Here is a 17,315-nt window from a genome sequence, read left to right on the forward strand (position 1 = left end):
GCAATTTATCATTGCAAAATCAATGATATTGATATCGCAATATCAATATCATATTGATATGATATTGATATCACATCAGCACATCAGTACATATGCTGATGTTTACTATCAGCACATGTAATGCACTGATTAAACAAAAGACTCAAATGAGTAAATATAAGGTTTTGTGGACTTTGCAACAGCCTGTAATTTGTGAGGGGAAAAATAGATCTTACTGAATAAAACAAATCTCTTTTGTAAATAAGATTTTGGATCTTAATGAAGCAACCTGTATAAATAAAGGTAACCCTCCCCAAAACAAATAAAGATATGTTATAGATTCAGAGTAACTACTAACAATGTCAGCTGTATTTGCTAAGGAATTTGACTGCAGATTATTTAAAACATAGTTTATAGGATGTATCACCTTTATTAGTGTTCCCACCAATGACTAGACCAGTGAGAGCCTGATTATACACTCCCTATTTAAAAGTTAGATGGAAATTTACTGAGATGGTTGATAACCCATCTCAGTAACCTCAAAACGACATTAAGATTTGTAGCTGTAACAAGATAAAGTATGGGAAAGTTCAATTGGTATGAATACTTTTTGTAATCTAGATTCTCGTTGAATTACTAAAAAGCAGCAACTCAACCGTGTTGAACAATAAATCTACATTTTAATGAATAAAAGGAACACAAAGGACAAGCCATCTAAACAAATTAGTGCTTCAGTGCATATAGATAGTTTTCAGAAATAGTTTTTTATTAATATTGTTAATAATGAAACTGGAATAAAGTCTGTAAATAAAGGCATTTTGACATAGTTCATTTTTTATACTTCAACTGTACTTTCTTCAAAGCTGCATACATGCTGTACTAACTTGCGAAAGTATTAGAACAGCAGTAGAAGGGTTTACTACATCATGCTAAACAGTTTTTGTAACATAAGTAAGTTACTAAAACATATTGGGTTCTTGATGTTTCGCTGCTTTGTGTGCTTTATTATTGGGGCGCTATCCCTTTAAGAAAGTGACAGCAACAGGCGGCGGAGTAAGTGGTCAGAAACTGGCCAGGAACGTACGGGGCTGTGGAGGAATCCCAAAACTTTTCCAACTCAGTAAAGTTCTCTTTCCTCGCTGGTTCAGCTCACTCGCGACCGGTCACTGGACGGGTTACTAACTTCCGCGCTTCCTTGTCGTATCTGTGGACGATAAAGCAGATGCAAACGGCTGAGTCGAAGCGAGAGGAAAACTTCTGGAATGATGCCCGAGCGACTGCATCCCTCCCTCCTCCAAAGTTCAGCTAAGGTGGCTAACGTTAGCTAGCACAGGAGCTGCTTGCTAAGCGCGATGCGAAACTTTTGTTATTCACCAAAACGATTCGGTGTAAGCTCAGTGGTAGAAAAAGACGCGTGAGTATAAAAAAAATAGTCTAAATGTGAAAGCTTTCATCGTCAGTTTGCTATGATAGCCGGGGCCAGGGTTTAGTACCAGGCTAATCAGCTAGCTTTTTTTTTTTTTTTTTATCAGAACCTGGTAAAGTCGCAAAGAGGAATAATAACGCGACACACTTCTTGTTTATGAGCTCCGATCATGAAAGAATCGCAGCACTTTTACGTTTCATTAAACTTAGTTTATGCTTTGACCTAACTGAGCAGCAGCATCTGCAAAACTTGAGAGATGAGGGAGGAGGTGCCCACCGAGATGACCACTTCATGGTGATTAAAACTCTGCAGTTATGTGCTGACTGCTGCTTGTTAAATCACAATGACATTTCACTTTGGAAACTTTTTAAAGAAGTTGCTCTGAGTTCTGTGGATTTATCTGTGCAGCTACACAAAAGCAGCCCAGTGCCACTCCTGTTTTTCTGCCAACTAATTTTTAGTTTTTCTGTGCCTAATCACAACCCTAAACCTGTCTGTGGTGCACTTTGCAATTTGGATCTTACCTCCTTTTCGGCTGTTACACAATCTCGGATAAAGCTGAGTGTTTCAGGATGAAGGTGACAGTAACTTTTGGACAGACAGGTGTAGTCGTGCCCTGCAAGGATGGATGGACTGTGAGGGATCTTATCCAGCAAGCCACCCAGAGATACAGGAAACTACTGGAGCAGGTAATTAATAGTACTTTTACTATTGTATGAATCTCCATTTCTGACAAATGTGATGCTTTGACTTGGGCCGGTGTGAGATCATAATTGTATGATAATATTGAGTAAAAGTACCATGGTTTCTCATGACTGTATTGCCACACAACATTTTAAAGCTGTAGTATAAGTTGTATAAGGTAAGGTGTTGTTGTATATTAATAGTGGCTAACACTATTTTCATTTCCCAAACTTGACTGTCCAACCAGAAATATTTCCAAATAGTGAACTTCTGAATACACATTTTATTCAGTTGAATAGAGTGTTTGTATCTTGAAAAATTGTAGGTGGAAGGTGGTGCAATTATTTTTAATGACAAAAATGTGAATGAAAAAAGTTTTCACTCACATTCAAAACAAACACAAGTCTCAAAATAACTATGAACCTTTTTAACTACTTTCCAAAAGCATTATATGGTAGCATACTAACAAAACAGTAAAAAGAAAACTAGAACACTAAACAAAGTTTGTATGGGACACCTTTCAAATAGTTCAGGCTTATTTTTATTTATCCACTATAAATGTGTGTGTTTCTGAACACTCCCTTTTAATGGTGCCATAAAACAGATTTCTCTCTATTTTTGTACATGTTATAGCATGTATCTCAAAAGCAGTAAACATTCAGAATAGGCAAAACAAAGCCACGGTTGTGAATTTTGTTGTCAGTATGTGTTAATGCTGTAAAGTTAAAAAAATCCCACTGAGGTAGACATTCACACCTGACGCAGATTACTACGTACAGGCTGCTAAAGCTCACAAAATGTGAAGTCTAGTTAAAAAAGAGAGAAGGGAAAAGAAAAATATTGACACTGCAATTTTTTTGCGATAATATCACGATCATGTGAATTTTTTAATAACGTCCCAGTTGACTGTCAGCAGGTAAAGAGTAGGAAATCTTGCAGTACTCTATTCAATAGAATTAGAGAAAACTCAACTTATTAAATTTTAGTCGTAGGGTCAGGAAGACGGAAGGGTTTATGAGTTTTAAAACGATATGTTTTCAAATCGTTGGTATGCGTCTTCAGTGTTTAAAAGGCAGCTGTGTTAGCAACTTTGCCGAGGGTACCAGATGGAACAGTGTGTTTGTGAAAATGAACAAAACCATGAACAATTTTTGTGTTTTCTTTCTGACATTCAGACTTTTCAGCCATCAACTAGACAGATTATTCATTATTTTATTATTTTGTAATAATATGCAAAGAGTTCCATGAAGAATGACAGAAGAGAGCTAAGATCCGTTTTCATGAAAAAGTACTTTCATAACATTTGATGTCCCTAATGACATAAGAAAATCATCCAAAAGCGCTTTCATTTTTATATCATTAAAGAACCATAAGATTTTCAGAGCCCTAAGTCCTGGGAAATTAGACAAAGCCACGGAGGTTCGGTTCTCCATAACTGCTGTATAAAAAATTAAAAGCGTATCTGATATGAATCGGGATGGCCCAGACAGGAGCAGACACGAGTCATTTCCAATTTAGTTGTGAGTGTAAAATGCAAATGACTCCGTCTTGTGATTCCTTTATGACTGCTGTTGATTCCCTGCACTGCTCTCAGGGCAGGAACCCCATGACCTCCATCAGACAACCAAATCATCTCAGTGACTTGCTTCATATTGGGTCCATTATTCAAAAAGCACAGCAGCCTTATGGATAGATAGGCTCAGTTTTGATTGAAGGAGAGATGTGTCGAAGCAGTATGTGTATGTGGGAAACTTTGACTGGAGAGATGCCCTCATTTTCTTCTTTTTTTTTGTGCTCTGCACCTTTTTTGCCTTTTAATCTGCTATCAATATACCACCCTCTCAGCCCACCCCGCTCTCATTTATCATTCTTATCTTTCACACCAGTACATCTCTTCTCCACCTTCCACAGTGCCGTTCACACACAGCTAAAAGCTTTGTTTCCCCTTCAGGTAAACTGCGCTTCCTCTTTGTGCACTTCCCCTTTAATGAAATGGCTCAGTTCCATATAGAACTAGGAAGGCTTTCTTTTTTTTTTTTTACATCCGTAAACCAACTGGTTTTGCAAACTGATAACAAATGGAAGGAGATTTGTGTAGCTCATATTCGCTTTCTATAGCTCACAAAGTGTTAGCGATTAGTCATTATTGATTATAGTGGACACTGAACCTGTCATGGCATTAAACATCCTGTGACAAGAGCTTTTTTGTAGTGTACAGTGTGTGTGTCCTTCAAACTTTGCCAGGGAGGGTGATAGCATTCATTAAGGTAATGAAAACATGGTGTATTTGGTTGTACTTGTGCACCGTATAATTAGTAGTCAAGTCAAGTTTATTTGTATAGCACAGTTTACCAAAACAGTGTTTTCAAAATCAAAATAATAAAGCAACTACACTTCAAATATGTTGATCAATGTTCCAGTTACTAAGTTATTTAGAGGCAACTCTAAATAGGTGGGTTTTTAGCCTTGACTTAAAGGAACTCAGAGTTTCGGCTGTTTTGCAGTTTTCCAGAAGTTCATTCTAAATTTGTGAAGCATAGGAGGTGATGCTGCTTCTCCATGTTCGGTTCTGGTTCTGAGGACGCAGAGTAGACTAAAACCAGATGGCCAGAGAGGTTTGAAAGATTAAGTAACTTATAAACTAACAACAGTATTTTAAAGTCTATTCTCACATCTACAGGGAACCAGTGTAAGGACTTTAAAATTGGGATGATACACTCTATCTTCCTAGTTTTAGTGAGAATGCGAGCAGCAGGGTTTTGGATCAGCTGCAACTACCTGATTGAATTTTTAGCAGATCTGTAAAGACATTGTTGCAGTGGTCAATGCAACTAAAGATGAACGCATGGATGAGTTTCTCTAGATCTTGCTGGGACATTAGTCATTTCAGAATAAAAATGTTCTTCAGGTGATAGAAGGCCGACTTTGTAACTGTATTTATGTGGCTCTGAAATTTCAGGTCTGAGTCCATCATTGCACCACTCTTGCTATAGTGTACATACTGGTGTGAATGAGGATCCATATGGTAGTTAAAAGTCCTAAATTTGATATCTAAATGTTGCTTTTCAAAAAGTCTAAACTTTATATTTTCCTTGTGATGTTATAATTTACATTTAGTAACAATTAAGTTGCAAATTTTTTTCATTCATTTGTGCATGTTATTGGTTGATGGCTTTCAAGTATTTACAGTAATACGTTGAATACTGGAGGTCCACTGTAAGTGAAGCAACTTACTAATGTTTCATTATGAAGATTTAAAAAGTTCTTCCTACTAAAACCAGCAGAGGTGTAGCAGATTAGTTACAAATTCATCTGTTAACTTTGTAAATTTCAAATGAAACACAGAGGACACTGTTTTGTTATCTCTAAATTAGTTTAAATGAAACTGAAAAACAAACGAGCACACACTGTGTTGTGCTGGACTTAGTTGGATTTGACTTAATTAAGCACCTTTTAGATCTAATGTTCACTGAGAGACAAGGTGAAAACTGCATGTGTTTTCTGTACCCCTCTGTTCCATTGATCAAATCTTTAAACACATTGTTTTCCACGTGTGTCAAATAAATTATTTGGCCCGGATTTGCACCGTGAATGAATTTGAGCTTGCTGTTTTCTTTGTTCGTTTCTCAGTCTTCCCTCCTTCCATTGCAAGTCTCTCAATTAATCCTCTTCCTGCAAGTCCTAACATTATTATGCTTTTATGCCTCATAATTTTGATGAATTTTAAGATAAATATTCATATTTTTTGGCATAAAGTTTTTCTCTGCCTCTCGTTTCACAACCTTTTGACTATCGACTTCTACACTTCTTTCTCCTCCGTCTCTTGTTGGACTCCTTGGGAATTTTGTTTTTCTCAATCGCTTCATCACATCCGTCTTTACTATGTCTTTCTTTGTATTTCTTCTCCATGTATTTTTCCCCATGTGCTCCCCACCCCCTTCGTGTTCATGTCACTCAGTCATTTTTCTGCAACACTAATCGGTTGTAGCTGTATAATTATTGCTGTTAATGTGTTTCAGGATTAGAAAGCTGGGGTGTCTGTGTTGTAAAGCCGTCCAGTCTCCCTAATCTTCCTTCACAGTGCTCGGCAAATCACATTTTAAAATTCTCACTGAGGCTGCTTGCTTTCTGTCTGTCTTCCTCAGTCTTCCCTCCCCCCATATTCCTAATGCTACTTAGTGAGTTCAGTGTTGTATTGAAACCATTTTTATTATCTTGTGCTTTCTTGCATGTGCATCACTGTTAAATTGACACTCTTAGGCTCATTTATGAGCTCTTTTGTTAAAGAGTTCTCAGAACTGTTAAAGAGAAGCCATTGCTTAACAGAGGAAAGCAAAATCTAGTTAAGTAGTCTGAAAAGTGCGTGGGTCCTTGAAAATGAGCTCTGAAATGAGCATAGAAAAACATTTATGTAGTTGTTGTTGCTATTTTGTTTTATTTAGCTTAGAAATGTCTTGGTCTTCAAACTGCAGTCTACTACACATCATGTATAATGATGTGAATAAATATATAAAGCACAGCTTGTGTTATTCTAACCTACTTTAGCATATGACTATTTGAAAGTTATTTTAAGAGTACAGAGACGTTAAAGTATTATAAATTAAAAAAGAAGAACATATTCAATGTTCAGTATTATGTAATGAAAAAGGAAAATTTCTGGTGAGGCATAAATCTGGACACCTCCACATTTATGTCAACTCAAAATTGCTTCATTTACATATAGGCATATCACATTAGGTGCACATGATAAAAACACAACTACTCTGCATATGAGGGGGTTTGTCCAGTTTAAACCTCAGACATTTAGCTTGGTGGAATTCTTCACCGTTAAAAGGGAGAATGAACACAATTGTATTCTCTAATCATAAGATTGTAGCATCTTATGATTCTGGTTAGCAATGATATTCAAAATAACTGTCAAAATGGCTGTCCAAGCAAGTTTACCTTTGATGACAGACTGCAAAATCCTAAAATAAGTCTTTAACATTTCTAATGGGACCCACAATAGGCTTTTGTCTAAATATATCAATAACATTATTTGATATTTTTAGTCAATTCAGTTGTGATTAAAATAATATTGCTTAATGGAAATTGTATTATTTTATTTGAAGAAGTGTTTGCTGTTGCTCCTGAAAATTGTTACTGAAAATGGTTCACCAATCTGAAGGACATAGTGTTTCTCCAAGTGTAGGCTTTTTCAGGTGACACTTGGTTTGACCTGGAAAATGTATTCATTTCATGAAAGTAATAATGTTAGATATCCCCAGTTTCACTTTTCTTACTTGCACTTCAAATAATTGAAGATTTTTCATAATCTTAATGTTTCCAGCACAAATTTAAATAAATTTGAATTGCATGCCGTGGATTGGAAATATAAGATGCAGTCACAATAAAATAAATAATACATTGATTTTAGGTGCTTTTAAGTCTTGTTTACAACCTTAAACTAATATTTATGAAGCTCCTTCTTATTCAGTTTTACATGACTCTGGACCAACTTTTTGCACTGCAGCTGGTCGGCTAACTGTTTTACCAACAATAAAGTTGGGTGCACCCTTTTTGGCTGCATCACATTTGACACACTTTTTTACAGATTACAGCTTAAAATTTGGGCAATCAGGCAATATTTTCACTAAGAATTTTGTTAAGGAATTCAGAAGAGGTTTGTTTCCTTTAAATATTACAGTTGTTTCCAATTACTTGCTGTGTTTTTTTCTACTTGAGTTTTTTGTGTGTAACATTTAACTACATTTAAAACATGTAACTGAAGAGACAGTTAGCTGTCTAAAAGACAGCTCAATATTTTGCATCAAAACATTTAGCTATATTTTGAAGTGCTCATGATTCAATTAATTTTGATTTGAAAACTTCTCATCAGAAGTTTTCAACAGCCCTGAGCATAATGCAGGCACTACTATATTTTACTGTGGGCTTGGTGTTCTGCTGTTCTGGTGATTTTCTTGTGCCAAATATACTTTTAGGTATTGGGGCTTAAAACATCAAATGTAGCTCTTTTTACAGAGGCTACCTTCACCATAAAACAACCAGAAAATAGTGTGAGGGACTAATACTGCAGTAATATGTTGAAAGTAGTCTGTATACTCTTATAAGGCAACAACAGCATGTTACATTTATCAGTCAACTCAGTTCAGCTTGACCTGTAATTATATGATTTATTTCCAAGAAACAGCTCTGGAACTAGAGCTATCACTCTTGATTTATGAATGCGGATTTGTTGTGGAAGAGTGTGTGGCTGTATTGAGAAAAATAATAATATTTTTCAAACAGTAATATTCAAAGAGGTCACTGTGGGAAAATCAATGAGTCTTTCAAATAGGTAGCTAGCTTGCATAGCACAGAAGAGAAGAAGAGGCGCCAGAAAGGGAGGAAGGAGAGAAAAGAAATAAGCGGAGACTGTTTTCACGGGGAGTCACCAGGAAGTTATTACAATGTTGATGGACTTTCTTAATTGACTTTGATGAAACAGCAGAGTGTGTTCCTGGGGGTTTTCGAATGTGAACAAATGCTGATTGTTTTTTGAATGTTGCAGTTGTCCTAGGTTTTAATTAAAAGGAAGTTCTGAAAATTTGTGAAAACAGAACTTACTGTGTCTAATTCAGTTGTGATTAGGTGGGAAATGAAACCAGTCGATCGTTACTTTGTCGTTCTGTTTATAACTTGCAGCATTACTGAATGTGGTTCAGAGTGATCTTTGTTGTAAAAGACTACACTTCAGTAAAACAGTATGCAGGAACACTGCCTTTTATATTAACAGACAAAACAAACTTTGGGTAATTTATCAATAGACTGATCTACTCGAAATCAATGTTTTTTAATAGATATAACATAAGGGTACTTTTCCTACATTGTTTTTGTTTGATCACATATAAAAAAAAAAAAACACACCCTGACATCTGTTGAACCTTCACACTTTTAAATTTAGAATTAGGGAACTCTTACTTAATTTATCCAAAGGTATAGTATGCATTCATACTGAAGTTTTATGTTTCAAACATCACAGATGAAGTTGGATAAAGAAAGTCACCTGCGATCAATATTCTAATTTTTTACAAGCCATGACAGAAAATCATCACTTTAAGCTGCTATCTAGGACACTCCACAACAAACTAAGGCAAGAATATCACGCAGAAGATTAAGGACCACCAGTCTGCTTTTTTAGGAAGCAGGCCACAGAGTTTAGGTTTTCGGTAAAATGGTGGCAGTGGAGTGAGAAATATCAGAAGCTCAGTTGATGTTTTTGTTAACATTTATTTTTTATACTTAAAATAAGACATAATTTTTGTTGAATAAATACCATTCAATATGCTACCAGGACTCCACCAGAATTACTAACCGAATGCTACTTTTTGTTAACAAACACCAGCTAGTGTTCAGCAGTGTCATGCCGGGTGAAGATGTAAACTCCATACAGCCTAATTATTTTGTAATTTTTCAAAGAGGAAGTTGTTCTGTTTTGCCTTGAGTTTGCATGAAGTCAAAGATAAACTATTTGAAACAAACACTTTTTATGTTGTTTAATTTTATAACAAGAAAGTTACATGACACTTGTGTAACCACAGTCCTGCACTATGACAGAAAGAGGCTTACCTCCACTAATTTTTAACATGCAACCAAACAATCCATCTGCTTTATCAGCTGACTCTCTTTGTTGGTTGGCAACGTTCCAATTTCCATATTGAGACGATGCATCCAATTGTCCTCCATTTATTTCTTTGTAATTATTTGTTGTGATAACTTTGATAAATAGGAATGTATCTATGATTGAATTGAAATTATTTTCTTTAAAGTACCTTGAGACTACATTTGTTATGAATTGACTCTTTATACATAAAGTTGAATTGAACTGATTTGCAAAATAGTATCATGGATAGCCTGAATCATATCTGTATTTTGCCATACTTAATTAGCATATGTGTGTCTTCTTCCATGGTTTTGAAAGATGGGTGTCAAATCACAGAACAGTATGGTCACCTACTGTAAGAGGCATCGATGGACTCTGCAGGGTTTTTTTTTGGTTTTCTGCAGTCAAATGCCTGCTGCCTACTGAAAACAGGTATAAGTCCAACTTTTTGGTAGGGACCTGTCTGTTAAGATAGTTGTGAGGCTAATTATAACAGTTTACAGTTTCCTCTTTAGTTGACCAAACACAATAATGTAAATGTTAGTTTTTTCAGTGTACATGACTAACGTCCCTGAGCTTTGCCTGTTTTTTTTTTTTTTATATTTGCTTTGATTTGGCTATTGCCAGTTTCCCCCGTGCAACAGGGGAAACTGGCAGTAATTCTTATTGATGTGTTGAATTGTAAGAAAAAAAATGACAAGACCAAAACCATAACATTTAAAATGGTTTTAACTTTAAAACCATTTTAAATCATTTTAAATCACTGACGTCTGCATTTGTACCAAATTATGTCAAAACTGAACTGTTAAAACTGCCTTGTTTGCCATTCTGTTTAGCTTTGACATTTCGTGTTTAATTTTGCACTCAAATTCAATGACTTTCAACCTTTTGTGATCAAATTACTGATACTTTGATCAGTAATTCTTATTGATGTGTTGAATTGTAAGAAAAAAACTGAAAAAATGGCCAAAACCACATAATTTAAAATGTGTGTACTTTATGTTTTGCCATGGGTATATCCTCCTTTAAAATGTTATGAAAATGTGTAAAGAATGAACTACTAAACATCAAGTATCCCTTTAAAAAGATCTTTTTGCTGAAAGAAATTTGCTTGGAAGAGACGTAAACAATATTTCCACTAAGTTGCACTAAACAACGAAGAAGAGACCTGAAAGAACAAGCTCATAAAGTTGTAAAACATTCTGGCTCCTTCCAGGTCACAGGCAATTATATTTGAGAATGAGGGAGAGGCAGGGAGGAGACGCGTGCCCGATTTTCTTCAGACAAACCGCAGGAATGTGTTGAATTCCTCATTCTGTTCTGTTGACTTAGGTACAGAGCAGTGCTTTAACGTTCTCTTAAATCAACCTACCACCAACCTTTCTGTACACGATGGGATGTGGTAGCTTGCAATCAGCCGTCACACTGAGCTTTCTCAGGCATGGCATGTAGGAAATCTGATTCATGGAGACAGTGTGGGCAAGCTGTTCAAAAAGACGAATTCTAAATGTAAAATTCCAAACTGGACTTTAAAGTCAAAAATTTCATTTACAAAGATGTGTCTTTATTTTTGTATTAGATCGATGTGTGTATGATTCTGATGTTTGACTTCATTATATCTTTTTATTTCCTCTTTGTTTATAATTAGAATTTCTGACACATTTTTAATCTAGATCACTTCACTTCCAGCTATCACCCTCTAACTTCTCAACTTTTAGCTCTGTGCCTTTCCTACTTTAAGAAGAGATTCAAACGGGCGGCTGATGACCTAAAAACAGTTGCAGGTCACCAAAGGAATGAGGGTGTTGGTGTAATGCAAATAACTTCTGCCACAACATTTTTCACTGCTTCATGGAGATAAAACATTATTGGTTCTCTACAAGCGGGTTAGTGCCTGCAAAACTCAGCTTTAGTACACAGAAAAGTAAACTTTCCTTGTAATTTTATGTTGCTAGAAGTTAGAGCTAATTAAAAGTTTTGTGGTTGATCAATATACAAAGAATAATAAATACAGACAGTATTTGCTGTAGTGTTTAGTCTACCTGCAAAATAGATCAATTTGCTTGTATGATTAAAGCAACAAAGAAAAGTTATTATGCTCCTCTAAAGTTGTTTTCTCTTTGTATAAACATATATTCAATATGTAATCATTGTAAAAAAAAAAAACATACAGGTTGCAGAAAATTGTTACAGAAAAGTGCCCAACCTTCTCTTCTCACTTCTTCTTTTTGGAGAATAAGAATAATTTTATGTTTAGCATGTCTTTTTGTCAAAGGATAGTCAAGATGAATATGTAGATTTTGTAAGCACCGTTTGATGTTGATGCTGGATTGAGAATGTGAAGTTATGTAATATTGCCAATGCAGCTGTGTCAGTGTCAGAGTGGGGCTTTAAAATTCTTCTGAAATTTAAAAAAACCTGAACATATGCCAGGTACTACCAGTTGACAGTGTTGATGATGTGTAAACTGGCTTGGTGTCAAACCTCACAGTAGCACACTGCAGTTTATTTGGAAAGGAAAGCAGGAATTATGAGAAGCTAAGTAAACCCACTTTCAACGAGCTGTAAAACAAAAACTGGTGAAATGCTTTGCAGTGGTGAAAATGCAGTTGGAGTGGACAGAGATTATGTTTAACTTGTGGGAGTACTTTATTGCAAGTTGTTAAACATGCAATGTGATATACAAATACACTATATATTTATATGCATTTTTACATTTTGTCACTTTACAACAACTAACTTCAATGAATTTAGTTCTATTTAGTTCCCCCTTTTTATTGTGCGTTTGCAAGTAAATTCTGTTTCTCTGGATGAGCTGTATACACAGTATGTGTGGTAAATGTACGGTGTGTCTTCTAAACCAACACATAAGTACTGCATCATTGTGAAGAGAAAAGAAAATGACAAATAATTTTCTAATTATCTTACAAATGAAAAAAGGTGTGCATTCACCCCCTTTTTGTCAGTAGAACTACCTTTTAATGTAATTACATCTGAAAGTGTTTTGCAAGATAGCTGAACCTTAGTCAGAAGTTAGGTATTTAAATCTGTGCTGTGATTGGACTTTTCTAATATAAGCCAGTGCATTGAAGCTGTATTTTTAGGGATGTTGTCCTCTTGGAATAAAAACTTCTGCTCCATGTTTTCTCCATTTTAATTTTCTTCCAGGACTGCTCTGGACTGTTGCCCAATTCATAATCCCATCAGCTCTAATCAGAAACCCTCACAGCATGATGCTACCACCGCTATGTTCTTCTATAGAAATGATGTGTTTGTAGATCATGTGCAGTTTCACTTTTCCAACACAGATAGTGTTTTGCTTGGCAAGGTTGCTTACATCAGAACACTTAAAAAAATGTAATAAGACCCAATATTTTCCCTTTTATGGCAATTACAACGTAATATAGACAATGTGTCATCTTTAGATTAGATATAACAAAGCTGATATTTCCAACGTTAAGATATGTACGACATGACATGTACCTGCCAGAACCAATATGTCATAACTGTAACAGTCTCAGTTTTGTGTCTGTGTGCTCAAATTAAATTAGTTCTGTGAAATAAGATACAGTTAAGTTTGCGTTCTGTGTGGATTGGCCTTTAGAGGCATGTACAGGATTTGTTTATCCACAAATCAGAATCTGTGGATAAACCTGCTGTAGCGACGTTGAGCCGTGAGACTCCCCATAAATCGGTGAAGATCAAAGCACTGGATGAACAGACATCTGAACATTTGACCCGTCCACGTGTCAAAGAGCCAGAGGAGTGGCTCCTCTGTTTCTTGCACCTGACCCTGAAAGAAAGATTTAATGAAGCAGCTCCCTGTAATATTTTGATGGATACCTTTCTGTAGGCTGTGTGCGGCTTTTAGGATGTGGGTGTGTGTATGCGCCCGTGTTGTTGTTGTCTCAATATGTTGTTCGACAACTAGCTCTGTGTAGTCAGCTGTCCAGTTCTGTGTCGGTGTCATTAATCACAGACCCAACACAGCAGAGAAAAGGGGGTTAGGAGGGAAAGAGAATGGGCCAGGCGAGAGTCGTAATCTGTACAAGGCACCTAGAGAAAGATGTGGAAGATGTGTGGAGGTTGGAAACAAAGGGAACCGAGGGGAGGCCGGTCAAGAAGAGAAGGCTGTTTAAGCTTGCAGGCAGTAGATAAGGTTGTGTGTGGATGGTTTGAGTTTGGCTATATTCTTTTTTGGAAGGAGACAAATGATGTTTTCAAGAGCTGACAGTTTCTTTTTGCCTCAGTGAAATATTTGTGACATGCTTCCAGAGATATAGGGCAGCAGCTCTCTCTTTCATCGTACGTTGACATGTTTAGTCTGGCCACTTGACAGCGTGGAGATATTATGCATTAATGTCTCCATCAAAAGAAAAACCTGTGTTTTTGCTAACCTGTATTATTTAATTTAAAATTAGTTATTATGTTCATACCCACCTATTAACAGTTTCACAGATTCACCTGTTTGCAATTTTTTAGGGCAATGTAATTCAATTTGATCATGGAAAACTGACCTAATCACAGATTTATTTATTTATTTTTGTGATTTATGTAAAATATTTGAAAGAAAATGGGAGTTGAAATACCTAGGATAATGCTACTTGACATGCTATTGGCTGACATTTACAAAACAGCCAATCCAAAAGCACCATTCATTTTTCTTGCCGCTGATTGACTGTTTCCCAATAGTAGAGATAAAAGACTGCAGATCTTATCATCTTTGGTAGTGCTAAGATGGTTTCCACTGTACATTTTAATGTATATTAAGGTATATTTAATGTTTGAGCTATTGAAATAGGCGGTTATAAGCATTTAAGCACATCAGCAACAGTTCTTAATAGCAGTTTCAATGTGTCTTGATGCCGATTGTTAAGGAGCAATTTATGTGCAGTTTTTAAAAAATAAATATATGAACCAATTAACTATGGTGTAAAGATTAAAAGGGTAAACAGCCAGATGAATGAGTTGTTTTAGCACATTTAAGCTTTCTTCACAAACAACTTTCCACTCAAGAACAGTGGAAAGGACCAAAAGTTGTGAACTATGACTATAAACTGACACCAATGACGGTGCACCTGTAAAAAAAGATAGCTGGTGGCTATTTCCACTTTCTTCGTTTGACCTCTGTAGTTGAAACTGACAAATATATGGGACTTTATGGGAGAACTAATGAGATTTTAAGAATATCTGAAATTCAAAAGCTAAATAAATGACAAAATAATATTTCAGTTATTATCTAACAGCAGATATCAATTGTTTGCAGCTTGTTGATTTTCAGTTGTGTTCTTTATCTTAGGAGGGAGATTTTGTCGTTCGAACCCATCATGTTGAGTACTGTGACGGGGGTATACTGGACCCTGATGACATCCTCAGTGATTTGGTCGAGGACAAAGACAAGGTAAGAAAGCTGTAAGGCAGAATTTGTGCATTGTGTGAATTATTCTTCTTAAGGAAGAAATTCTAACATCCAAATTATGTAAATGCTCCTTAATAATTATTAATGTAAATTTACAATTTCTATACTTTCTTGAAATCTTGAAAGGTAAGGAATTTGATTTTATTATCATATGGGTCTGTAAATGTTTGGAAAAGAAAATGAGTATGGCAAAGTATTGCCTTTCCCAGAATATTTCTTTTTTTAGTTTTGGTTTTCAATTATGATTGTGATTGTTTGTTTACATCTTATTTTAGTTTATTCCTCGTATTAGTTCAGTACGAGGAATAAACTAAACTCGGGAAAGGAGTTTAGTGATTTAGAAAACTCACTAAATCACTAAACTCCTTTCCTGAGTTTAGTGATTCTTTTTTTTTTTTACCCCTCCAGGGGGTCTTTTTTGTGGGCTCTAGTGTCCCTTATGTGATAGTAGGCTGACAGGAAACAGGGAAGGAGAGGCGGGAAGACATGCGGCAAATGTCGTCGGGTCCGGGAGTCGAACCCGCGACGGCTGCGTCGAGGACTCAAGGCCTCCAAATACGGGTCGCGCTAACCCCTACGCCACCACGGCACGCCCCCCTGAGTTTAGTGATTCTTTTAGTTTAATGTTGATGTCTTTTTCAGGTTTTATCCCTTCCCCTCACCCTGCCATTCTGCTCTCCTTCCAGCTGCACATACTCACCTGTGATTAGCTCTTCTTGTCCTTTTGTCATTTCCTCATCTTCCTCTCCTATTATTCCTCCTTCTTTTCTTTTACTCTAGTTGTTTACAACAATTTTCCGATTTACTAAATAAAGACTGGACATTATATGGCATTCTGGTTTGACGCTTGTAGAGTCATGACCATGACTCTACAAGATATATGTCTGAATATTCCAAAATAAGTTGCCTTTTGGTTTTTGCAATTCTAGCCATTCAAACATCTGTTTTCCCACCCTTTTTCCATCCATTTTTCCTTCCCATTTCCAGTTTTCACATGTTACACATTTCAACTCTTAAAATAGCTGTCATAAATTAATTGTGAACTTTAACATTTGCATTAAAAATGTGCCAAAAACTGACTGAGAAATCTGAGCCTATATAAAAAATATATGGGCTTTTGGGCGTGCCTTGGTGGCGTAGGGGATAGCGCAACCCATGTTTGGAGGCCTTGAATCCTCTACGCGGCCGTCGCGAGTTCGACTCCCGGACACGACGATATTTGCCCCATGTCTTCCCCACTCTCCTTCCCCCTTTCCTGTCAGCCTACTTTCATATAAAGGACACTAGAGCCCACAAAAGACCCCCTGGAGGGGCAAAATAAAAAATAAAAAAAATGGGCTTTTGAAGCGAAATTGTGGAGGAACTCTTTAAATGGTCTATTTGCCAAAAAACAGATGGTTATGTCAAAACAGGCTTACATAGCTAAGCTGTTCATACCGTCTACACAGTTCCAGAAAAACCTGCATTAATCTTCAAATACTTTATACGTCTGAATTGTCTGTATAATACATTTAATGCCTACCTGCTAAGTAGTCACTGAGACAGCTTAATACACTGTAAAGAAGGAAAAGTGTATATGCAGCTATCAGTATATTTTGTGTGTTGGACTTTAAATGTATGCATGTTCACACTGCAGTTTATTGAGCTGCTATAGCCCACAAGCTATTCCCTCGGATAGAATATTGCTTCTCTAGCAAAATTCAAAGGTAAAGGTTTTAACTTGCCTTCAGCAGAAGGGAATACCATTACCATTTACTTGAGGCAAACCAAATCCATATATTTTTAGTTTTTTTCTTAATTCCCCCTCTAGGAATGTGTCTGTTTTTTTTCTTAACTCTTCAGAAAAGTCTATTTTTGAGAGCTCTGTCATAGAGTATGGTATAATGTGATAAACAACCTGGATGAAAGACTTTCTGGCTTAGGACATCAAATGAACCTCACTGTATGGCTCTTCAAATTAAACAGAGTCAACACGTTTTAATGAGCTTGGTTCCTATGGTGAACTGAATTTTTCATTTAGGTCACTTCTTAAAAAAGCCAAGGAACCTGCTGGCTATAAAGTGTACTGCTCAACGTATCTTTGTGTCCTTGCCTCACACTTTAAGGGGGTCTAAATTCAGTTGAATATATGGGAATTTTCCTGCACTAATTAATATCAAAGTTGC

General features: G+C 36.2%; 1 protein-coding gene across 3 annotated transcripts in view; it reads left to right on the forward strand.

Moving 5' to 3' along the window:
* The first annotated feature begins 1,019 nt into the window (after positions 1–1,019).
* The window catches only part of LOC116723171 (partitioning defective 3 homolog B-like), a 222,210-nt gene continuing 205,914 nt past the window's right edge, over positions 1,020–17,315 (forward strand). For all 3 annotated transcript variants that reach the window (XM_032567857.1, XM_032567860.1, XM_032567859.1), the window contains exons 1-2: positions 1,020–2,094; positions 15,031–15,132. In XM_032567857.1, the coding sequence (XP_032423748.1) occupies positions 1,978–2,094; positions 15,031–15,132 (219 nt within the window). In that variant the 5' untranslated portion in view covers positions 1,020–1,977. The remainder of the gene's footprint in view (positions 2,095–15,030; positions 15,133–17,315) is intronic.

Source organism: Xiphophorus hellerii, chromosome 7, assembly GCF_003331165.1.
Source record: "Xiphophorus hellerii strain 12219 chromosome 7, Xiphophorus_hellerii-4.1, whole genome shotgun sequence".
NCBI classification, from domain to species: domain Eukaryota; kingdom Metazoa; phylum Chordata; class Actinopteri; order Cyprinodontiformes; family Poeciliidae; genus Xiphophorus; species Xiphophorus hellerii.